Source organism: Microtus pennsylvanicus, chromosome 5, assembly GCF_037038515.1.
Source record: "Microtus pennsylvanicus isolate mMicPen1 chromosome 5, mMicPen1.hap1, whole genome shotgun sequence".
Taxonomy (NCBI): domain Eukaryota; kingdom Metazoa; phylum Chordata; class Mammalia; order Rodentia; family Cricetidae; genus Microtus; species Microtus pennsylvanicus.
The window spans coordinates 109,519,284-109,544,355 of NC_134583.1; the positions used below are offsets into that span (position 1 = coordinate 109,519,284).

The 25,072-nt window shown below is 37.3% G+C and overlaps 1 protein-coding gene across 3 annotated transcripts in view; it reads left to right on the top strand.

Annotated features, from left to right (window-relative positions):
• The window catches only part of Ric1 (RIC1 partner of RAB6A GEF complex), an 88,755-nt gene that overhangs the window by 14,652 nt on the left and 49,031 nt on the right, over positions 1-25,072 (top strand). For 2 of the 3 annotated variants that reach the window (XM_075973805.1, XM_075973806.1), the window contains exon 3: positions 11,230-11,309. In XM_075973805.1, the coding sequence (XP_075829920.1) occupies positions 11,230-11,309 (80 nt within the window). Of the gene's footprint in view, positions 1-9,997; positions 10,086-11,229; positions 11,310-25,072 lie in introns of those variants that run through there. The other variant, XM_075973807.1, reaches the window with a different exon arrangement.

Consider the following 25,072-nt stretch of genomic DNA (forward strand, 5'->3'; position numbering starts at 1 on the left):
TTCACCCACTGAATTATACCACTATCCTCTTACTGTTCTCTAACTATTACATTAGCTCACTTGCCTGCCTGTTTCCACTCTCTTTCTAGTCTGGTATTTTGTTGACTGGGCTGCTCATCTGAAAATGTTCCAGGTGACCAAAATTGTAGTACCAAGTAGTTCTGTGTTTCTTGTAGCAGAGCTGGTAGACTTCACAACCACATAACAAATTCTGCCTGTTAGATATAGTTCATAAACTACATATAGGTATAACTGATTTAAATGATCAGTGCAAATAAAAAATGCTCATATATTTATGTATTGTCTGGGCTTTTTGAAGTGACAACAGCAGATTTGAGTTGAGTAGTTCTGACAGCAACCATATATGATGTTTCGGTGCTTTCCTCTTTGGTTCAGCACACTACCAATTATTGTAACACAGTTATAACTGCATTGCATAGCAAGTGCTACACATACTGTGACATATTATGTTTATTACTAGTACATACTTTCATCAAAAAAACAGAAGTGAAAAACAAAACAAAACAAAAAAAAAACCAGAAGTTTCGGGTGGTGGTGACCCATGCCTTTTATCCCACTACTTGTGAGGCAGAGGCAGGCAGATCTCTGTGAGTTCAAAGCCAGCATGGTCTACAGAGTGAGTTCCAGGACAGCCAGAGCTGTTACACAGAGAAACTCTGTCTCGAAAAACAAACAAACAAACAGAAGAGACAATTGTCATGCTTTTAAAGCATTCAAGTCTAGATTTTTTTTATTGTTGAATTAGGTGGCAAATGTGTATTATATAGTAAACTCCAAAAGAGTATAAGTGTCACTACAAAGCTAAATACTCATCATTTTAGTTCTAATTCATTGGTAGTAGTAGAAAAAATAGAAAGTTTAAAATACTATTTATTATATTAGAGTTTGAAAGTGTATTTGAAGAAAATTGATTAATTCTTTAAACATTTTTTTAGTTTTATCTATTTGTTTATTTATATGGTATTTTGTCTGTATGCCATGTGTGTGCCTGATGCCCATTGGAGGTCAGAAGTAGACACTGGATCCTCTGGAATTGGAGTTATATATGGTTGTAAGCCATGATATAGTACTGGGAATGGAACTTGGGTCCCTGCAAGAGCAACAAGTGCCCTTAATCGCTGAGCCATCTCTCCAGCCCTAATTGCTCGATTCATTGATGAATTATCACGTGGTTTTGTACTGCACTGTTGTAGTTTATTTGCAGGGCCAGTGCTGTATGCATAGCCTGTATAGAATAACTCTAGATTCATAAAATACTCAAAGAAATTGAGAAAACTAATTCTGTACAAACTGAAGGAGATTCCACTAACATACAAAACAGAAAAAGATGTAGTTGGACAAATTCCAAAGCTTTCGAAAATATCAGACTTTTAAAGTCTGTGATTAAGTTTTCACCAGAGATAAAAGCAGAATGTCTTTACTTGGTTGCCGGAAAAGTGTTTGTGGCTTAGTGTGGTGGATTTGGTGGTAACTTTTTTAACTTTAGGTTGAAATTAACATTTTCTGAATTTAAAGAGTTACTTTCTGCTACTTACTAGGCAATGAATGGCTGTGTTTGTGTGTGCTGGGATCAAACCCAGGGAAACACACATGCTTCATACATTTTGTCCCATGTGACATAGGGTTTCTGTTGCTGTGATAAAATACTAGGACCAAAGGTAAGTTGGAGAGGACAGAGTTTGTTTTAGCTAAATACTCTGAGGTCACACTTCATCACTGAGGGAAGTGAGGGCAGGAACCTGAGGCAGAAACTGAAACAGAGGTCATGGCACAGTGCTGCTTACTGGCTTTCTCCTTATGGCTTGCTCAGTCTGCTTTTTTTATAGCACCCAGGATCACCAGCCCAGGGTGGCCTGGCCTGTAGTTGGCCTTCCCAGTCAATCACTACTTAGGACAATGTGCTGCGGACTTTGCTTGTAGTCTAGTCTCAGGGAGACAGTTTTTAGTTGACAGTCCTCCTTCCCAGATGACTAAGCTTGTGTCAAGTTGATGTAAAAGCCAAGATACCATGTAAACCTGTTTTCCCTTGCTTCTGAGCCTTCTGACAGACTCTGGGATTTCCTTTGGTGTGGCATGTTTATACCTTCCTCTCCAGACTGTAAATGGCAAATTCTCTGTCCTATGACAGTTGTCTCCTGACCTGTTTACCTTACCACATCAGAATAACAACAGCAGCAGGCTCGTGGTTTCTTTTTGATTACTGTGCATATTTAAGCCTGTTAATTTAATGGTTTTGGTTAAGAATGTCAATATTTGGACTTGCTCAGTGATAATTTTGACATATCCTTTATTTCTTGTAGTTGTTATCAGAGTTTTAAATTTTAGTGGCTATAGTATTGTGGTAACTCTGGTTTTTTCATTTTGTTTTTTGTTTGTTTGTTTCTTTGTTTTGAGACAGGGTTTCTCTGTTTAGCCCTGGCTGTCCTGGAACTTGCTCTGTGTACCAGGGTGGCCTTGAACTCACAGAGAGATCTGCCTACCTCTGCCTTCTAACTGCTGGGATTAAAGGCTTGTGCCACCACTGCCTGGTATATTGTGGTAACTCTAAAAAACAATTTCTTTTGGTTTTCAGAGGTTGGGTTTTGCTTCTTATTTGCTAAATTTTTCCCCATATATTTATGTGAAGTATTTCTTCTCATGTCTGCATTTACTGTAGTTTCTCTTCTCTTGGCAGCCCATTACCTAAACTTTCTTTTTTTTAATATTTATTATGCATACAATATTATGTCTGTGTGTGTGTCTGCAGGCCAGGAGAGGGCACCAGACCTCATTACAGATGGTTGTGAGCCACCATGTGGTTGCCGGGAATTGAACTCGGGACCTTTGGAAGAGCAGGCCATGCTCTTAACCACTGAGCCATCTCTCCAGCCCCTACCTAAACTTTCTTTAAGTCTTACAAGGAGAGGTATGAGGGAATAGGTTCAGTCTCTAAAAATAACCCTCTTGGCCAAGAAACCCCCTCAGTACCTGAGAATACCCCTCTTCTCCGTGGTGAGCAGAAGCAATAGTCAACACCTACAATCCTGTGGTGGGGTACAAATATTGACACCTTACTCCAGTCAGACACACTTGATAGAGGTGGCCAAATATGGATAGGTAAATTGATAAAATTGCCCAGATCCATCAAGCTCTTTCCTAAGTGTTGCAAGTGTTCCACTTAGATTGAGAGTTTGATATCATTGTTTGAGCTCAGTCTTGTAAAAAGAACCAAACAAGCCATTTTAAATAAAACTTCCATCTTGAATAAGGGTCAAAGTTTAAGTGCCCAAGACCTCCTCAGACCTCCCTGGGTAACTGACATTACTGACATCCCTGTCAACAAGATGAGACATGAATGACAGGTAAGCTGCCCGTCACATTTTAGTCAATTAGCCAATAAAAACATGGTAAGAGTAATACATGGGAAAATATTCCTAGGAAAGTCCTTAATCCCCGAATCCTGATTGCTGAAAAGTGTAACTAACTTGGCACAGATGTTTGTAATTTTTAGCCTAAAAACAATGTAACATTCTGCTTGGGTCACAGTTCAGCTCCTGAGTCTATTCTGTGGCCCTGATTGATCAGTAGCAGCTTGATTACAATAGATTTTTGTCATCTGCATTGTGATGTGGGATTCCCCTCTGTATGCTGTGAATACCACTGGTTAATAAAGAAGCTGTTTTGTGCCTATAGCAGTGCAGAATAGGGCAAGGTGGGAATTCCAAGCAGATAGAGGAGGAAAGAGCAGGTGGAGTCAAAGAATAAACTGTGTAGCCTCCACAGGAGACAGATGCTGGATGTGGTTACTGGTAGGCCGCAACCACATGGCTGTACACAGATTAATAAAAATGGGTTATTTAAGATATAAGAGCTAGTCAATAAGAACTGTGAGATAATAGACCAAGCTGTGTTGTAATAATACAGTTTCTGTGTGATTATTTCAGGTCTGGGTAGCTGGGAAGTGAACGAGCAGTCTCCGCCAACAGCATTAATTTACTGTGTGAGTTGTGTTGGCTCCCAGCAGATCCCATAGCATTGCCAAGTTCCATTAAGGCGAATGGATTTTCAGAATTTCCTGTGCAATCTCATGATGTAACCCTCGAGTGCAGTGGTTCTCAACCTTCCTAATACTGTGACTCTTTAATACAGTTCCTCATACTGTGGTAACTTTCAACCATAAAATTATTTCATTGCTACTTCATAACTGTAATTTTACTACTATTATAAATCACAATGTAAATATCTGATATGTGACCCCCAGAGGGGTTGCGACACTGGTGGAGAGCCCCTGTTCCAGTCTAATGAAGTTTTGATATGTCTGTTACTAATCATAGTTGAAATTTATAAATAGAATAAGGAAGTTCCAGGAGTAGAATGCTCTTTAGAGTATATAAAAGATAAATTATGTGCAGTTTCTGCCAATGAAATGGTGGAGTCAATTTTATAAACACATGAAAATGTTTTCCCTATAGTTTTTAAAATTAATTAAAAAAATTACCAATCCAAATTCCCACTCCCTCCTTCCTCTCCTCTCATTCCCTCCACACACCTTCCTATCCCACCCCCTCCAGTCCTAAGAGGGGGCAAGGCACCTTGCCCTGTGGAAGGTTGAAGGCCCCCCCCACTACATCTAGGCTGGGCAAAGTATACATCCAAAGAGTATAGGATCCCCCCAAAAAAAACAGTACATGTAGTAGAGACAAATCCCAGTGCCACTTCCAGTGGCCTCTCAGTCTGCCCCAGCCATACAACTGTCAGCCACATTCAGAGGGACTAGCTTGGTCCTTTGCTTGTTCCTTCCCAGTCCTGTTGGAATTGGTGAGCTCCCATTAGCTCAAGTAAACTGCTTCAGTGGATGAACCCCTCATGGTCTTGACCTCTTTGCTCATATTCTCATTCCTTCTACTCTTCAACTGGACCTTGGGAGCTCAGTCCAGTGCTCCAGTGTGGGACTCTGCCTCTGTTTCCATCTGTTGTTGGACAAAGGTTCTATAGTGATATTTAAGATAATCATCAATCTGACTACAGGGCAGTGCCAGTTTGGGCACCCTCTCTACTATTGCTTAGGGTCTTAGCTGGGGCCATCCTTGTGGATTCCTGGGAATTTCTCTAGAGCCAGGCTTCTTGCCAACCCCATAATGGCTCCCCCAATCAAGATATCTCTCTCTTTACTCTCATATCTGTCCCCACTCCATTTCAACCATCCCATTCCCTCAAGTTCTCCTCAACCTTCCCTTTCTCCTCCTCTCTTCTCCCTCTTCACTCTCCCCACTCCCATGCTCCCAATCCTGTCAGGCAACCCTGTCTTTCTCCAACCCCCAGGTGGGTCCATTATGTTTTCTTTGGGTTTACTTTATTACTTAGCTTCTCTAGGAGCCTGAACTATAGGCTCAGTATCCTTTGTTTATAGCTAGTATCCACTTGTGAGTGAGTACATACCATATTCATCTTTTTTGGACTTGGGTTACCTCACTCAGAATAGTGTTTTCTAATTCTATCCATTTGCATGCAAAATTCAAGATGTCATTGTTTTTTACTGCTGAGTAGTACTCTAATGTGTAGATTGCCACACTTTCTTTATTCATTCTTCAGTTGAGGGACATCTAGGTTGTTTCCAAGTTCTGGCTATTACAAATAATGCTGCTATGTACATAGTTGAGTAAATGCTTTTGTAGTATGACTGAGCATCTTTTGGGTATATTCCCAAGAGTGGTATTACTGAATCCTGAGGTAGGTTGATTCCCAATTTTCTCAGAAAATGCCATACGGGTTTCCAAAGTGGTTGTACAAGTTTGCATTCCCACCAGCAATGGATGAGTGTTCCCCTTTCTCCACATCCTCTCCAGCATAAGCTATCATTGGTGTTTTTGATCTTAGCCATTCTGACAGGTATAAGATGGTATCTCAGAGTTGTTTTGATTTGAATTTCCCTGATAACTAAGGAAGTTGAACATTTCCTTAAGTACCTTTTGGCCATTTGAAAATCTTCTGTTGAGAATTCTGTTTGGTTCAGTACCCCATTTTTTAATTGGATTAATTAGAATTTTACTCTCTAATTTTTTGAGTTCTTTATATATTTTGGAGATCAGTCCTTTGTCTGATGTGGGGTTGTGAAGATCTTTTCCCATTCAGCAGGCTGCCTTTTTGTCTTATTGACTGTCCTTTGCTTTACAGAAGCTTCTCAGTTTCAGGAGGTCCCATTTATTTATTGTTGCTCTTAGTGTCTGTGCTACTGGGGTTTTATATATATAGTTATATACAGACACTATATCTTAGTTTCTGTGCTACTGTGCCTATTCATTGAAGGCTACTTCTCACTTTCTCTTCTATCAGGTTCAGTGTGGTCAGATTTATATTGAGGTCTTTAATCCATTTGGACTTGAGTTTCATGCATGGCGAAAGATGTGGATCTATTTTCATTCTTCTACATGTTGACATTCAGTTATGCCAGCACCATTTGTTGAAGATGCTTTCTTTTTTCCATTGTATAATTTTAGCTTCTTTGTCAAAAATCAGGTGTTCATACGTGTGTGGATTAATATACGGGTCTTCAATTTGATTCCATTGGTCGACATCTATTTTTATGCCAGTACCAAGCTGTTTTCATTACTGTAACTCTGTAATAGAGCTTGATGTCAGGGATGGTAATGCCTCTGGAAGTTCCTTTATTGTACAGGATTGTTTTGGCTATCCTGGGTTGTTAGTTTTTTTTTTTCATTTGAAGTTGATTATTGTTCTTTCAAGGTCTGTGAAGAATTGTCTTGGGATTTTGATGGGGATTGCATTGAATCTATAGACTGCTTTTGGTAGGACTGCCATTTTTAACTATGTTGATCCTTCCTATCCAAGAGCATGGGAAATCTTTCCATTTTCTGGTATCTTCTCAGTTTCTTTCTTTAAAGACTTAACGTTCTTGTCAAATAGGTCTTTTACTTCCTTTGTTAGTGTTACCCCAAGATATTTTATGTTATTTGTGGCTATTGTGAAAGGTGATGTTTCTCTGATTTCCCTCACAGCTTCTTTATCATTTCTGTATAGGAGGGCTACTGATTTTGTTTTTTTGGGTTTTTTTTGTTTTTTGTTTTTTTGTATTCTGCCACATCACTGAAGATATTTATCAGTTGTAGGAGTTCTCTGGTAGAGTTTTTGGGGTCACTTATATATACTATCATATCATCTGCAAATAACGAAAGTTTGGCTTCTTTCCAATTTGAATCCCTTGATCTCCTTTTGTTGTCTTATTGCTATTGCTAAAATTTCAAGAGATATGGAGATAGTGGACAGCCTTGTCTTGTTCCTGATTTTAGTGGAGTCGCTTTGAGTTTCTCTCCATTTAATTTGATGTTAACTGTCGGCTTACTGCGTGTTGCTTTTATTATATTTAGATATAATCCTTGTATCCCTGATCTCTCTAAACCTTTGTCATGAAGGGATGTTGGATTTTGTCAAATGCTTTTTCAGCATTTAATGAAATGATCATATAGTTTTTAAATTTCAGTTTATTTATATGATGGATTACATTGATAGATTTTCGTATGTTGAACCAGCCCTGCCACTGAATGTAGGAATTTGAATTTTTTTTTTTTTTGGTTTTTCGAGACAGGGTTTCTCTGTGGTTTTGGAGCCTGTCCTGGAACTAGCTCTTGTAGACCAGGCTGGTCTTGAACTCACAGAGATCCGCCTGCCTCTGCCTCCCGAGTGCTGGGATTAAAGGCGTGCGCCACCACCGCCCAGCAGGAATTTGAATTTTTATATCAAAATAAGGCTACTAGTTATTCAAAAAAGTAAAAAAGGAAAAATAAATGAAATCCAACTAAACACTGGGTAAATTTTCTATAAAATCCCTATAGGTTTCCAGCTGCTCAGCCTCAAAATAATCACACAGAAATCATATTATTTGCAATACTGTTTGGCCAATAGCTTAAGCGTATTTGTGGCTAACGTTTACATCTTAATTTAACCCATCTCTATTAATCTGTGTATTGCTATGCTTTGCCAGATAAAGTTTCATCCAGCGTCTGTCTCTGGTGGAGCTACATGGCTTCTCCCGACTCTGCCTTCTTTTTCCCAGCACTCAGTTAAGTTTTCCCTGCCTACCTTTACTCTGCCCTATCAGGCCAAGCCAGTTTCTTTATTCATTAACCAATACAAGCAACACATAGGCAGAAGGACCTCCCACATCAGTCCACCATAAGTTCACCCTGTGAACTATGGATTTTAATCCTCTTATGAGACAGATGTTGTTAGCAAGACTCTTGACACCATGCACTGTTCTCATTACCAGTTCCTTCTGCTCCTTCTCCTGCCCTTACTGGTACTCAAGAATTACTGCCGTATATAGTTTTTTTCCTGTCTAGGACTTCATCCCATAAATTCTGTGTATAAGACTTTCTGTCTTCCTGAACTCCTAGCTTCATTTCCCCAGTTTGGAGACGTTACCAGGCTGTGCTTCAGTTTCCTTTTTCAGTGTTGTGACTTAGAAATCTTTATAGGGCAGTAAACTATGTAAGAGAATTAGGGCTCACCTTTGTTCCCACCTTCCAAGGATGACAATCCTTAATGCATGTTTTAAAAGTCATTGTTTTATATATAAAATGTGTAAGTATTTTTAAAAGTTGTTTCATATTGGAGCATAAATCATCTTCAATTTTAATCCAGTTTTGTTGGAAACTGAAATCTGGTTCCCCTTCTTTTTTTTATACAACAGAAATTAGAGCCATAGTATAAACAATGTGATAATGTTAGGAACATATTTTTTAAAATTTAATTGTGAATGGGGATATGCATGTCCACAGCATGAGTAGAGGTCAGAGGACAACTCACAGAGCCTCTGCTCTCCTTCCACCATGATGGTCCGAGGATCAAATTCAGGCTGTTAGATTTAGCAGCAAGTACCTTTATCCACTGAGCCATCTTGCTGGTGTAGGACTCATTCATTCATTGAGGGAGGATTTCAGAACCTTCTGTGTAGAACAAGCTGGTCTCAAAAGACATAGAGATATGCCTGATTTCTGTCTCCCCAGTGCTAGTATTAAAGCTGTGTGTCACCATACCTAGCAAGGAAACCAATTTGATGAATGTTGTTCTTAGCAAAAGATACTCATCACTTTTATTTAGCAAGTTTGTTACCTTAACATTTTCCATTTATGTATATTCATGTCTGTATGCACAATAGTTATATTATCTTGGGAGAATAGCATAATTTGAGGTGATTTAGGTTTTTCTTATTTTAAACCTGTATAATAAAGAATATGAAAATTAAAATACAATATAGATCAGTTGAAGAATTTGGATGTTGCAGTCTGCTATTTCATTGTTATTTGAAGAGAAATTAGGTTAGTGAATTTTGGTTGGTTGTATTATGTGTGCATGTATGTATGTTTTGAGAGGGAATTAAAATTGTTGCCTTAAAAGATTAAGCAATAGTTACGTGATTTCTTTATATTATTTAGGGCTCATGGAGAGGAAGGTCTTTAAACAGTGCATAGTAATAGATTTGGTGACTACTAAAGTGATATCATTTATTATCAAGACTTTAAACATGGTTCAAAGGCAGAACTGTTTATGAAATGTCAGTAGTAGATAGATATTATTGAGATTTAGAAGTATGTAAGATGAGGGCCAGTATATGTTTGGTATACATAGAAGTCTGAAATATTTATTTTAAATGATTAATACCAAATATCAAATAGTAAATCACAGCATTGTGTTTTCACTATTGTATTAGATGAAATGCTAGTACAAAGAAATGCTTTATTCTCACTGATGTTATAGTCTATGTTTGCTCTATTACTTTGCTATGTATCAGAAGTGTTGAACTTTTTGACCTTTGAGTGACTGATCTTCCAGATAGCATTTGTATGGTAATGTTACAGTCTTCAGAACTGACCAATCTGTGTTGTCTTTCCTGCCTTTATGAGGGGGCAGTAAAGTTTATCACACTCATCATTCATGGGGTAGAATGTGTTTGCTACTTTTGCTGTGGTTTGATTTGAAGCTAGTTTCCTTTTGCAAGAATGTAAAATTACCATGAAGAATTTGAAAGAAAATCCTTTCTGAATATTCTTTATCTTCTTTAATATCCAGTAAATTAATCTGTAGTTTTTGAAGATATATTACCAAAGGGTCAGCTTATAGTTAAAAGCTAACCCTGGCTGCTCTGGGAAATGTTTGCTCTGTCATTCCTTTAACTGAAAAACAGGAAGCTAGTACTGGCAAGAAATAGGAAATCCTGTGTGATTTCTTTGGTTTTGATTGTTTCTACTTTGGATTCAGCCTCACTTACCTCTTAGATGATAGAAATTCAGTATTAGGGTAAAGAAGTTGTGGGTAAAAAACTGCCACTTCACTGTATTGCTTGATTTTACAATGAAAACATCTTTAGGAGCAATTATATATATATACATAGTATTTAGCATGTTTATATAAATGTAAAGTAATTGTTTAAACTTTGTAAGTCACAGATGTACACCATGATTATAATGTAACAGTGTTTTTATGTTGTTTGTAATTTTAGTGTTGAGTTTTCTGAGATAGAATCTTTTAGGGTAGCCCAGGCTGGCCAGGAGCCTGCGTCAGTCACCCATAGGCTACGGTGTTTTTTAATACAATTTGTTTTTATAATATTTAGTTACTTTGGATATTTAGATGTTCAGATTTGAACTTCATATGTTTAGATTTCGAAAATTAGAGATTGACTTTACTTAGCTGATGTTTAGATTTTGAAATTTTAAGATTTGTTCTTTTTCCTGGTGTCTCACAATATATTGTATAGGAAGAAATTTAAAATTTTTATTTATAACTATATAAATTATACTGTTTTGAAGTAAATGATAAAGTTTATATGGATACAATCAGGAATTTTATACTTTTACTATTTGGTAGTCTTGCTTTTTAAGTTTAGAATTATTATTTGCCCCACCTTTGTAGAGTTCAGAAAGTGCTGTGCATTTTTCACAGCACTCATCTACTGAGTAATAAATTGTTTTAGAATGTCCATGTCCTTAATATTCTACAAACTATTGATTTCAGTTACATAGTTCACAAATTTTTAAAATTTACTAATCACATTTTAGATTATATTTTAGATTAAGAGTCATTTTGCATATATAAAGAGACTATAATTCTTCAGAGGTGAAGTTTTTTTTTTATAGTCCTGGTATGTACAATAATAGCCTAGAGTGACAGTTACAGCATTCTAATGCACGGTTAATACCATTTCTCTTTCAGACAGCAAACGGCTACATCTTGTTTTTTCATATTACATCTTCAAGAGGGGACAAATACCTTTATGAACCAGTGTATCCCAAGTAAGTTTCTTGGCTTTCATTCTTCTAAGGCATGTCTTGTGAACTTAATATTTTTTTTAAAGGATGTCATTTGGAGTTGTCTAAAGTCAGTAAGAAGTTGCTTTTCTAAAGTGATGCTTCAAATTGCCAGTCTTTAAACTGTCATTTTTTTTAATTTAATAACTATGTAACTAAATAAGTCAAGGAATACTGAGGATTGTGTTCTATCCTTTCTCAGACATTCAGAATTACTACTACTATCCTCAATGTCAGATATTCTCTAGATTTTGTTAAAACTAGAGAGCTGAGTGATAATAAGAGGGGAACTCTTAGTCACTGAGAGGTTCTTTTGCCTGTGTTTGTATATATGCATGTGAGAAAAATCCACACAGACAGCAATTACCTCCTGGTTAAACTTTGGGTGATGTGGACTTTTGCTCTTTAAATCATTAAGTTGTGCCATTATGTTTTGCACATTTCCTCTATGACATGCTTTATTTTTTAATAAATAAACATACTTTTAAAGTGCATCTTTTCTTCTGGGGGCAAACCACTCCTGTGTCAAAAGTTTGCTTGATGTTACATGAGAGACTGTTGCCAGTTAAGAGGAAACTCCTGAGGAGATTTTTTAAAGCCATAAAAATACATTATTTGTACATTATTATTAAATGAAAATAATACATTAATTATATATCATAATTAGTAAATGATATAATAAATAGTATATTAGATATATCCTTAAACTATAGACATAGCATTTGTAATTAATAATTATAAGCATTATTTTAATATTTTATAATGATATTTTATAATATAATAAAAATAATAGAATTAATAAAAATGGTAATGATAAATATATCATTTGTATAATATAGTCTATATCTTAGATATATTAATCATAAATAGAATGTATATTAAAATTATATACATACATACACACATACCCACAGATACACATACTGGAAAGACCTTACTGAAGAAGATTAAGCTCAATTATGCAAAGAAAACTAGTGTAATACTATCAGGATGGTCCCAAATACTAGTTGCACTGATCTGTTTATAATTGTTTATATTAGACAAATGCCACAGTAAACTAGTTGTATTAGCATAATGTTGTCCCGATTTCACATTTAGTTTGCACATTATTTCACCCGTATAGATAAGTTTCTTCTGGTGTAAGCAGATACTGCATTTTTAGGCTGGAAAGGTGACTCAGTTGGTGAAGACCCAAAGTCAGCCCCTAGAATCCACATAAGAGTGCCAGGCATGGTGGCATGTGCTTGTCATCCCAGGACTGGGGAGGTTGAAACAAGCAGAGCTTGCTGGAGCTTGCTGGCTAGTCAGCCTAAGCTATTGGCTCCTCTGACCTACATTGACACACAGAAGGCGGTGACATTTTGGGCTTTTCTTCATTTCTATAAAGTAATTTCTGCCTAGCTTATTTCCCATGTAACTTCACTGAACTCTTCAAAGTTCTCATTCTAAGTAAAATAGCTTAAGAAAAGTTTTATATAATAGAATTAGGGAAATATGATCTTTAGAGTTTCTATTGTTATGATAAAACACCATAATCAAAAGCAACTTGGGGAAGAAAAGGTTTATTTCCATTTCATGTTCCAGTTACAGCCAATCATGAAGGTGAGTCAAGACAAGAGCTGAGGCAGAGTTTCAGAATACTGCTTGCTCTACTGGCTTGCTCCTCATGGCCTGCCAACCTGTTTGTCTGGTTGGTTGGTTGGTTGGTTGGTTTTTTATATCATTCAGGGCCACCTTCCTACAGGTTGCACCCTCCATCATGGACAGCCAGGATGTCTGCTGCTAGTGTCCCTAGACATGACAGGGAAATGCATCCATGAATTCTCAACAGTAATGACAATACCAGTTGATATGCCAAAGTAGATAGGGAAATTTCCATAAGATCTACCCCTACATGAGTAACTACAGGTGGTCAGTGACTGCTGGGAGGGGGAAAATGTCCAACCCTAAGTGGTCAGTCTTGGACATTGTATATATACTGTGTGTGTGTGTGTGTTTATATATGTGAAGGCGTAAGTCACAAACAATCCCACACCAGTTTGGAATTATGATTAATAGAATAAAACAAAGTAAAATACACAGAAAACCTTTTTTACTTTTCTAGACTGTTACCTGTAGTAACTAGCTAGTTTATGAATTGTTGAACTTCAGTTCTGTTGATTATGGTCAGCCTGCTATGTATTTGTGTACTTCAGTCTTTCTGAAGAAACCATTTGTAAAACAAAAACAAACAAAAATAAATAGTAGCTAAAGTACCCTTTTTTTGGTTAGGAGTTTATGATTTTAAGACCAGAGAAGGTGTGATCGTATAATGGTTCAAGGAGAGTGAGGAAAGTGGTTTTGGCGGTGTTGCCACATGTATCATTGGAAACGCTTATATTTGAGATACTTGTGCAAACTGCTGCACAGAAAAGCCACCCATTATCACACACCCATGCAGTCACAGACAAGAGCCAGGGTTCAGACATGGTGTTACACTTCCACAGTTCAGCACTGTGTGTGCCTCATCCAACATTCTCCTACTTCTTAAGACTTGGGGAATAAGGAATAGAAAACAAGGAAGAATGAAAAAGGTTTCTAATAGTCCCGAAGATAGAGGCAGCATGATAAAGGCCAACGGTTAATCGTCTCTTCTGCAGTTACAGAAGCAGCACTGTCTCTTGTTTCTTCTCTCCACATCTTCGGAGTTCATCAAATAAGCCTTATTTCTAGAGCATCTCAGCTTTCCTGTATTACATGACAGCATCTTAACCCCAGACTACACATCATTTTCCATTACACTCCACCTGAGCCCACAGCTCAGATGCCTCCATGACCTTTTGTAGTTTCCCCCTAAAATTTCTAGCATTCTGTAGATGCAGGAAGTCAGTCTTATTAAATAACTCCTTTCATTTCAAATGTCATTTATTCTGTAAAATTCTGTTTATCTTTTGTATCTTTGTAAATTCCACCCTATATTAAAATATCTCTTTATCTTTGCCAATATGTCAATATATAGATTGCCTGAAAGCTTTAATTTTCTTTTTCATTTTAAGATTCATAGTGAAATCGGTGATGGAAACGTTGCTGAGGATAAATTAGAAATAATGTTTAACTTTGAATTTTGTTTACTTAACTGTATTTAATATGAGTTTAGGAAATTTTGAAATAGGTTTGCTTATTTCTTCATAATGAAAGTAATTTCAACAAATTAGCTCTCATGTACTCTTTTTGGGGCTCTATTGTAGTTGTAAATTTGTTTGGTTGGTTTTTAGCTTTGTTTGTTTGATGCAGGGTCTCTATGTAGCCCTGGCTGTCTAGAACCCACTGTATGAAACTAGCTATTGATCTTTTTTATTTTTTTATTTTTTGGTTTTTCAAGACAAGGTTTCTCTGTGTAACAGAGCCCAGGGTGTCCTGGAACTCGCTCTGTAGACCAGGCTGGCCTCGAACTCAGAGATCCACCTGTCTCTGTGTAGCACAAATAATAAAACCTAGAGACAGATATTGGGGTTCAACATGACAATCAGAAAAGCAAAACAGATAAGCCACTAGAGAGATCTTACCTTTACCAAGGCACAGACAAGGCGGTGATCCACCAACCTCTATCTCCACACCTCACTGAGTTCCTGTCTTTTCCCCTTTATATTCCTCTCTCTACCCAGCCATATCATATCGCTCCTGACTCCACATCCCTAGTGCTTAGGATTAAAGGCATGTGATCCCAAGTGCTGGGATCACCTTTGTGTGAGCTCTGATTCTCTTTTAGACAGATTCAATCTTGTGTAGCCAAGGTGGCCTTGAACTCACAGAGATCTGGGTGCTTCAATTTCCAAAGTTCTAGGATTAATGGTCTGTGGCACCACTCCCTGTATGCCCACCTGGCCTGTATGCCTTCCTAGCACGACTGCTTTGCCCTCTGATCTTCAGGCAAGCTTTATTTATTAAAATAGAAATATTATGCCACTGTATCTCTGCCTCCCGAGTGAGTGCTGGAATTAAAGGGGTGCCACCACTCTCGTGTACTCTTAAGTGTACTCTTGAGAGCAGCATTCTCCTCCTGTGGTCATCTTTCTCCCACTGTTAACTTCTGGTTGTTTGTTGTTTGTTTTTGAGGTAGGGCTTCGTTGTGTTGCCCAGGCTTGCCCTTGAGCTTGTGGACTCAGATGATCCTCCCACCATGCCTGATTTAGCCTCTTTTTCTTTTTTTTAAATAAATGTTTTATTGAGTCCAGCGTTCACTGGGGCTAGAGATACGGTTTAGTGCTTTAATCTGCTTGCCTACCATGTGCAAGGCCTTGGAATTGATAGCCAGCTCTGCAAAAAATTTAATAATTACTAAAATTTGGAATGTTTAACTGATATTACAGAAATAGGTATAGTTCTGTAAAAAAATGTTTTTAAAACAATCACTTATACTCCTTTACCTCTTTCTTCCTAACACATTTTATCAGATATGTGAAACTTCTTACCCATTTGCTGTCAGTGAGCAGTACTATTTGGAAAGAAAAGAAATTGAGGTTAGCTGCAGTTGTTAATTTCAACAATTTATCTCCAAAAACCCAGCTGTTTTTGGCAGAAGAAGCCTACATTGTGGGCTATAAATGTCCACTAACTCATTCCACATGTAGAAAACAAGAGAGGTCAGAATTAGTTATGTTCACACTAAAGTTTGCTCAAGATACATTTACAGTCCTGTATCACCGTGAGAATGCACCCTAAGGGCACTTCATTTGTCTCAGTGTTACAGAGTACACTCCAGGAATGTATGTGTTACAGCGTGCGGGTCTATGGCCGCCACAATCTCGGTTACCAACTTGTACCGCACATTACTGTGCAAAACTGTAAGCAGTGATATTTGTGGGTGAGAAAATAATGGAAGTTTTAGTTTCTAACAAAAAAAAATCATTAGTAAGAAGGGATGTTTTTGTGTAGCTAACTATAAAAATGAGATACTACATTGTGACTTTTTAAAAGTAATTTAAATTAGAAAAGTATAGAGCCAGTTCCCTTCTGTACAGAGAACCACCATGTACTTGAATCATCGGCTCACTCTCTTATCAAGTTTGGTACTTGTAACTTTTTTCCTAGATTGTTTTATCTCTTATAATTTACCTCTAAATGATTTAGACATATAATTTGCTTGCCCTCTCTCTATATATTTTCTCATGGTTTTCCTTAGGTTTTAGGATTAGTTATGTTGCTGTGAGTTTTGTGTGAGTGTATGTGCATTTTTCAGTGATTTAAGTCAGCACTGTCAGTTATAATAATTGCACAGTGCTTTAGTGTTTTCAAGAGGTGTTTTTTCCGTGTTTTCTTTGCCTTTAACTGTGCTGTAAGTATGTGAGGTCTATATCTGATCATTTCTTGAGTGCCAAGTTTACATCTATGATGACATCAATTTGAGTGTTTCAGTAGCAGCCTCAGATTCATGATGTTTAAGCCATACCTATTGCCTCCTGACAAACCGAACGTGGTATGCTATACCAAACTTGACTGCAGTTACTATAATCCTATGCATAGACCTATGAAGTAGAAAACCACAGATTCTTTCTCTTCACTTCCTGAGTGCAGTGATTTATTCTGTTTTTGTATGTGTGTGGTTTTGTTTGTTTTTTTTTTCTTTTTTGGAGACCTATAGAACGATTTTGAACAATTTCCCTCTGTTTTCAGATGTGTACACAGCACTCAGGGCAGAATATTATCTTTTGCGTGCATATCTACACTTAATTCTTTTGTATTGGTTTACTTTCAATGCAAAGTGTAGCTTGGCAATAGCTTCCATTTGAAAGGTTAGTTTTTACTTGGTATCAGTCATACTCTTCTAGAGTTTCACTAAATCTTGGCTCTGTAGAATTTGCACTGATGTTGTTTATGGATGTGGTAGCTATCACATATACAATGTACTTTAAGTGGCAAAGCCAAGGTTCCTTAACCAAAGATGTTTCATTTCTAAAGTATATGACTAATAAAATACAAAACTCATATTAACATTAATAAACTAAAGCTGTCAACACACATATACATATCTATCTTACTTGTAGAAAGATCACATGTTTATCCAGTGTCCTGTCTTAATCACCTGGAATAGGCAAGATTTGAGAAATAAGACTGCAAAGGGGATGCTGAGTAGCTAAAGGAATTTTACAGTACTGTTGACTAGGTGCTTTTTATCTATGCTAATTTAAGACATTTATTGAGTGATAAGTATATGTAGATATAGTAAGAAATAAATTTAAATGTTATCAATATGAAGTTTAAGGGGGGCAAACTTAATTGAAATAATATCAAGTGCACTGTTCACCAGGTGAGTCCTGCAGAAGAGCTGCTGATAAAGAGCTTTGGGTGGAGGCTAAGAAAGGAGTGTATTTTCAGAGTGTTACTGAGGAAATAGCTTGTAAAAAGCAACTTCTGAAATGTGTCCCAGGAGAGAGAAGCAAGACTGGTGTGAAGGGAAGCTCTCAAGAAAGATTAAACCCCCCCCCCCCCCGCCCTGGCCAGACAGGATTTGGCTGTCCTGGAACTAGCTCTTGTAGACCAGGCTGGCTTCGAACTCTCAGAGATCCGCCTGATTAAAGGTGTGCACTACCACCACCTGGCCTCAAGACGGATTTTTAACAGACCTTAGAAAGCTAGCTATTTTGTTTGTTTGTGTGTTCTTTTTTTTTTATGGCCATTCCAGTTAGATCATACGACTTTGATTTGTATTTTCCTAATGACATCACTGATCACATTTCATTTAACTGGGCATTTATATATCTTCTCTAGATAAATTTCTGCTCAAGTTTTCTTCTTAACTTTAATTGAAATTTTTTAAATTTTTTTCTTCTGGGTTGTGTGAGTTTTCCAGCCTCTACTTTCACTTGCTACGATTACCGGTGTGTGCCACCATAGCTTGCTCATGGGTGGTTCTTGCACTCCTCAATTTTATCACTTGGCATAGGTTTTCTTTTCTCAAGTCAGTTTGAAATTTTGTATGTATCTAGAAGTTTGTCTGTTTTATAAAGTTTACCTATTTAACTTGTTGATGCACAATTTTTTTAGTATTTATTTATTATGTATACAATGTTCTGGCTTTGTGTATGCCTGCAGGCCAGAAGAGGGCACCAGACCTCATTACAGATGGTTGTGAGCCACCATGTGGTTGCTGGGAATTGAACTCAGGACCTTTGGAAGAGCAGGCAATGCTCTTAACCACTGAGCCATCTCTCCAGCCCCTGTACAATTTTTTATAGCATTCTCTAATAATTAATTTTATTTTGCTAGAATTAATAGTAATGCCCATGCTTTGATTTCTGAGTTTAGAAATTATAATCTTGGGCCGGCAGTGGCTTCTCAAGTGAAGGCATTACTAGCACCTGATGATCTGGTTTCAGTCCCTGGCATCCCTGTGGCAAAAGAAGAGAACTGACTCTTGCAGGGTGCCCTCTGATTTCTGCAGATGTGCAGTTATGTGCACCGACATACACAGACAGAAATGCGTAAATAATTTTTAAAGGAAATTAGAACATTTCCCCCGTTTTTCAGTTTTGAATTTCTAAAAAAGCAAGCTGATGATTTTAGTTGGTTTTTCATTATAGTTTTATTTATATCTTCTCAGATAGTTCTTTTGTTTTATTAAAAATGGGTTTTAAAGATGGTCAGTAGTGGCACACGCCTTTAATGTCAGCACTCAGGAGGCAGAGGCAGGTGGATCTCTGGGTTTGGGGTCATCTTGGTCTACAGAGTGAGTTTCAGGACATTTAATTGCCTAGTCTGAATTAATAACAATTGAATTTCTGTGATATTCCCAGACTGGGCTCCTTTATTGGCTCTGTGCCTCTCCTTTTTATGGTGCTCTTGTCACAGGTTTTATTTTTACATAGTGTATTATTATTGACATAGATTTGTAAGTATTATTTTATGCACCTGTTTTTCAAATCATAGAGTTTTTCTGAAGGAAAAGCATATTACCAGCTTTAATATTTACCTTTATAGTGATCTTTTCCAAAAAATTTTACATGACTTTGCATCTGTCTTTCTTTTCCTTGTTCATCACAGAAGGCTTTATTTAGTATTTAGTATTTCTTGTCCTCGTTCATCACAGAAGGCTTTATTTAGTATTTAGTATTTCTTGTCCTCGTTCATCACAGAAGGCTTTATTTAGTATTTAGTATTTCTTGCACATGACAGAGTCCCTTAATTTTTTTTAGATCCCTAAACCTCTTTGTTTCCCTTCAGTTTTCAAGAATGCTTTGTCTAGATGTTTTTTCTTAACATTTTTTCCTTGAGGTATAAAATACATTTTTCCAGTACTTTCTGGCCTTCTTAGGATCGGATAAGGAAATGCCAGTCACATTGAGTATTATTAGTATGTGAAAGAGCTGCGTGTATCAGTGCTCTCAGAATTCTGACAGTGTGAGTATTATATGCCTCTGTTTCAGTCTTTCCAAATTTATTCTACTTGAAGTTTGTTGAGTAACTTTCATATTTTGATTTATATATTAATCAAATTTAGATTTTATCATTTTTTAAAATATTTTTTCTGCCCAAATTTTCTTTTCCTTGCCTTTGGACTTCTCTTACACATATTTTGGTATGCATAATGTTGTTCCCCCAAGTTTTTAAATTAATTTGTTTTTGACAGCCTCATACACATGTATAATGTTTCTTTGCCCTCTCTTGTTCTGCTCCCGTGCTGTGGAACCCGCCTTCCCAATTAGATTCCTTTTTATTTTATTTTCCACTCTGCCTTTTTTAAAAATGACCCATTGTGTTTGATTAGAGTTGCTTGCATGAGCACAGATTTGGGAAGATATTCCCCCTCCCCCAGGAAACATTAACTAGCAATAGCTTCCCATCTGTGGATGGAGTATCATGAACCCTGCCCCTCCCCATGACAGAGCATAGAGGGGCCCCATTTTATGTAGTTAACCACAGCTGCTATTGAGTTCATGAGTACAATAGCCATATCATGTCCGGAAGACAGCTTTCCACAGCATTCCTCCCCATCTTCCAGCGTTTAGATTCTTTCTATCCCTTCTTCTGTGATGTTCCCCGAATCTTAGAGAGGGTGCTATAGTTGTCCTGCTTAGGGCCGAACACTCAAAAGTCACTTCCAGCATTCTGACTAGTTTGCAGGTTTCTGCAGTAACAGTCTTCCACTGCAGAACAAGGTTTCTACAGCCACGGCTAGAACAGCACTGTGTCATGGGAATAAATATAAATATTTAGAAGGGAGTTTGATGAACACAGCATGTCTGTTTAGCCAAACAACAGTAGTAGCTTTCTCCAAGGGCCTGTAACCTCCCAAGTTTAGTTGTTTGATTGGATTTACAGTATCAGACATGAGTTCTTCCCTATGGAGTAGATCTCAAATCCATTCTGAACTGATTGCTTTTTCCCTAACAGTTGTACCACTATTGCACCAATGGGCACATCCTGACTCACGGTTTAGGTACATACTTTGAGCATTCAGAGTCCACAGCTAGGTGTGACTGTTGATGCCCTGCACAGCATCAGTTTGCACTCTGAATGCTAAAGAAGTAAGCTTCCAGCTGAATTCTAACTTGATTTCTCTGTCTTGAAACTGAAGTTTGAAGTGCCTTTAGTAATAGTTCGTAAAATGTTATGTGTTATTTTATTTGTGTTCTGACCAGTAAAGCTTGCCTGGAGATCAGAGGGCATAGCTAAGCCACTAGTTAACCATAGAAGCTGGGTGGTGGTGGCTGACACCTTTAATCCTAGCACTCGGGGAGTGGAGTCAGGAAGTGATAAGGTGGGGTGTAGACAGGCTTTTCCCCTTTCAGACTGAGGAACGACAGAAGAAGGGAACAACCAGCAACTGCTCCCGGTTCGATGATCTTCCAGGTTTTTACCTGATAATCTGACTCCTGGTTTTTATTGATAGGACTAGGGTTCACGCTTCAGTACAATATAGTTCTGGTTAACAAACAAGAACACATCTATAGGTCTCTTAAGCATATTCATTTTTCTTTTATTTTTCCTGCTTCTCTCAGATTGCATAGTTAATAAAGCCACTCAGAATAGTTACAAACTTTGCTGGGTTTTGTTGTATAAAAATTTAACAATTGTTAGTTATTTATTAAAGTATACTGTTCAACTTAAGTCCTCATGATACAGTTTAAATAAAAACTACATGGTATGTTTACTGCTGACTGTTAAATTCTTTACCCAAAAGTAGCACAAATCTTTTGCCTTTGTATTTTGTAAATCTTATTAGCCCACTTTTTCAGAATACTCAGATGTGAAAAATGATCTCATAATTAGCCTCTAGTCTCTACTACCTCTGTCTTCATCAATTCTTCAGTATTCATCTTAATGTTTGTTTAGTTGCTTGGAGCCTAGAATTGAAACCACAAGTTCACATGTCAGCTCTTAGTGGTTCTGTGATCATTAATAATGTTATCAGTATTTCTTGAGTTAATCGTTTCTTGGGAAAAGTGGAGATAAAAAAGTTTGCCCTCAAAAGATTACAAGTGGTTGAGATACTATATATAGAACATTTCTGAACAGTTTTTCATACATGTAAATGATTAGTGTTATTATTTTCATACTTTCGAGTTGCCCTTCATAATCTGGCTTCAGTTTATTCTTCCAGCCTCAACCTCCATGACTCTCTTTCAACTATCTGTTATCATAATTTATCAAATTATTGTAGCTATAAATAATAAAGTTTTCATTAGAAAGTTAATTTTTGTCACTGTTATCTAAAAAAATATTTACTGTGTTTTCATGTGCTTGGAAGGTAGAGTAGAAATGTTTCTATGAAGTTTTTCTAATTTGGAAGTCATTGAGAAACTAAGGTTAATGTAAATTTGCTTTTTAAAATGTTATAATACTTTAATAAGGAAAAAGAATTTATATAAAGAAAAACAGAGTTTCCACTTTAAGGTAGGTCCTCTTGAAAGTCCCTTAACAATCAAACCTACAACAATTTGAAATATTTCTACCTTTAATGAAAGCAAGAGATGTCTCTATCCAACCTTTGAACTAAAAATTTGAAAGGAAAAGTAAGTGACCTGGGAAGACTAACCTGATGACTGCCTGAATACACTGACATTTTACAGCAAACCCAAAAGGCCAAGAAATTAGACACAGTACTAACTATAGAATACTATCTACACACAGTGAAATAAGAGCATTGATTCCTTTAAAACATTTAAATAAAGCGTTAAGGATCCCTTTCTTTTTATTTCACCAGATACAGGAACTACATTGTGTGACTGAACCTGAGGGATTGTATGTTGTTGTAGAGAAGAGCTCCACAATAGCCTGGAATGGAACATAGCAAAGGTTTATTTTTCTGGGGATCTGCAGTCCTCTGTGAGCTCTGGGAACTGGAACCAAATCCATCAGCCAAGAGGCCCCACATGCTTTTTGTCTGCATTTATAGTACATCAGACCATGCCCAAAGTGTACTGGTATCTTAAAGGCTGTTGGCTGAAGAGTTTCCACAGCAATTGTAGTAAAAGAGGAACATAGAGGTGAAATGCTAAAACAGAGACCGTGATAGACAGTTCAGCAAGGCTCACTCTGTTCTTCAACTTCATCATGCTAGATATTATTTAAGAGATAGTTGTATTTGGGAACCACAGCAAAAAATAAAATAAGATTGCAGCTGGCCAAGATGCTGAAGCACCATTTGGCAAGCCCAACAACACACAGGGATTTCTTGTTGACTTTTTAGTGCTAACTTGTTAAATACAGCTAATAACTTGTTATTAGTTATTTTAGGAAAGTTTCCAGTGTAGGAGACTTGATTATAGAAAAGGGTGTGTGTGACTTAAAAGAAGAAGACATGCAGGAAACAAAAGCATTTTAAATAAATGATAGTTGACCACTTCAGATAGATAATTGCCTAGAGAAAGTTTGGGGGAGAAAGGTTCGGAAGAAAAAGAAATTCCAGTTGGGCAATGGTGGCCCTTTAATCCCAGGACTCAGGAGTCAGAGGCAGGTCAGTCTCTGAGTTTGAGGCCATCCTGGTCTACAGAGAGAGTTCTAGGACAGCCAAGACAACTTAGAGATTCTGTCTTGAAGAAGAGGAAGGAGAAGGGTAAGGGAGAAGGAGGAAGAAAAAGAAGGGGGAGGAGAAAGGAGAAGAAAGAAAGAAAGAAAGAAAGAAAGAAAGAAAGAAAGAAAGAAAGAAAGAAAGAAAGAAAGAGAAAGAAAGAAGAAAAATAACATTAAAGTTTTTAAATTGAAATAGTTGAGGGACTGTGTGTACGGTTATAAAACAAAGGCACGAATAAGAGGGAAAAACAGAAAATAGATTAGTATGAGATTCATTATCTAACTTTACAGGAGTTCAAGAAAAAGTATACAGGATATTATAAACCACATTAACCTATTATGGAAACAAAGTGTGACCATCCCAGACCTACACAAAGATTGAACAGATCAACTGATCAGTACAGTGATGTAGGTTTACATGCTTAATGGGAAGTCTATTATTTTGAAAGTTTAGGACCTAAAAAAAAAGAAGAAAAAGAAAAGTAAGGACTTTGATATTGATGAGGGAGGGACATATAAAAGTATGCAAATAAAAGTGCTACTGAGAGTGAGAGGTATTTTGCTCAGTGTTAGAACACTTACCTAGCATGCACAAGGCCCCACATTCTATTTCAAACACGCATGCACATAGACAAGCAAGTATGCATGTTTAAAAATCATTGCATCCTGGGAGAGGAGTTGTCATTTTCTTCAGTGGTATAGCCACTGCTAAATATGTGTTCCAGTACATAACCCCAACTAATGCTCATTCAAGCAACCATGACTAAACTTAGAGTGGGGCGTGGATCAGAGTAGGAAAAGACTTGTTAGGTGAAGGTTTGCAGTGGAAGGGAAGGTGTGCTGACTAGAATGCACTAGTGATTAAATTTGAGTTACCAGTGTATCAGTGTTGCATTAAGGAAAGAAATAAAAAGCACTCCCCTTTGGAGTTTTAACTAAAAGCAAGTCCAGACTTGAATCCTCTACTTCATACTCCCTCTATCTGTTATTCGACTCTGAATCTGTGCCTGCCTGAGGGTTGTCTGCCTTGTGAATTTTGAACCTCTTGATCACTGTGAGTATCTGTCACACTGTGTGTCTGTCTGTTGTATGAGCTGTATGAATGTGTGGTGGCTGTCTGTGAGTGGTGTGACTGTCCATAAGGGATTTTGCTCTCTATTTATCGAACAGCATAGAAAACATTACATGGAGAAGGAATGGGATACTTTACTGAAATTTTTAGCAGAGTTTTACAAGGCATTAAGTCACTGGCTACATCTGATCCCTACAAACCAGATAACAAACATCATTGTTTATCAACCAGTAACCATAAATGGTTGCTTTCAACCTTTATGGTAAGTTATAGGAAGTTGCTTTCTATGTCTGTATTTGTTGTGTGATGTTTTGCTCTTTTGGCTCTTTAGTCTTTTGCCTTTTGGGGGGTCCTGCCACTCACCTTCCAAATAAATAACTCACGGAGACTTATTCTTACTTATTAATGTCCAGCCTTAGCTTGGCTTCACCACCCACCCCCCAGCTTTTCTAACTTAAGTTATCCCAGCCACCTTTTGCCTCCAGGCCGTTTCCTTTTCTTATTTCTGTAAACCTTACTTTCTTTCACTCTTACTCGATGGCTGGCTGGTGGCTGGGTGGCTGACCCCTGATGCTCTCCTCTCGTTTTCTCATTGCTCCCCTTCTTCCACACTTCCTTCTATTTATATTCTCTGCGTGCCAGCCCCACCTATCCTTGCTCCTGCCTCACTTTTGGCCATTCAGCT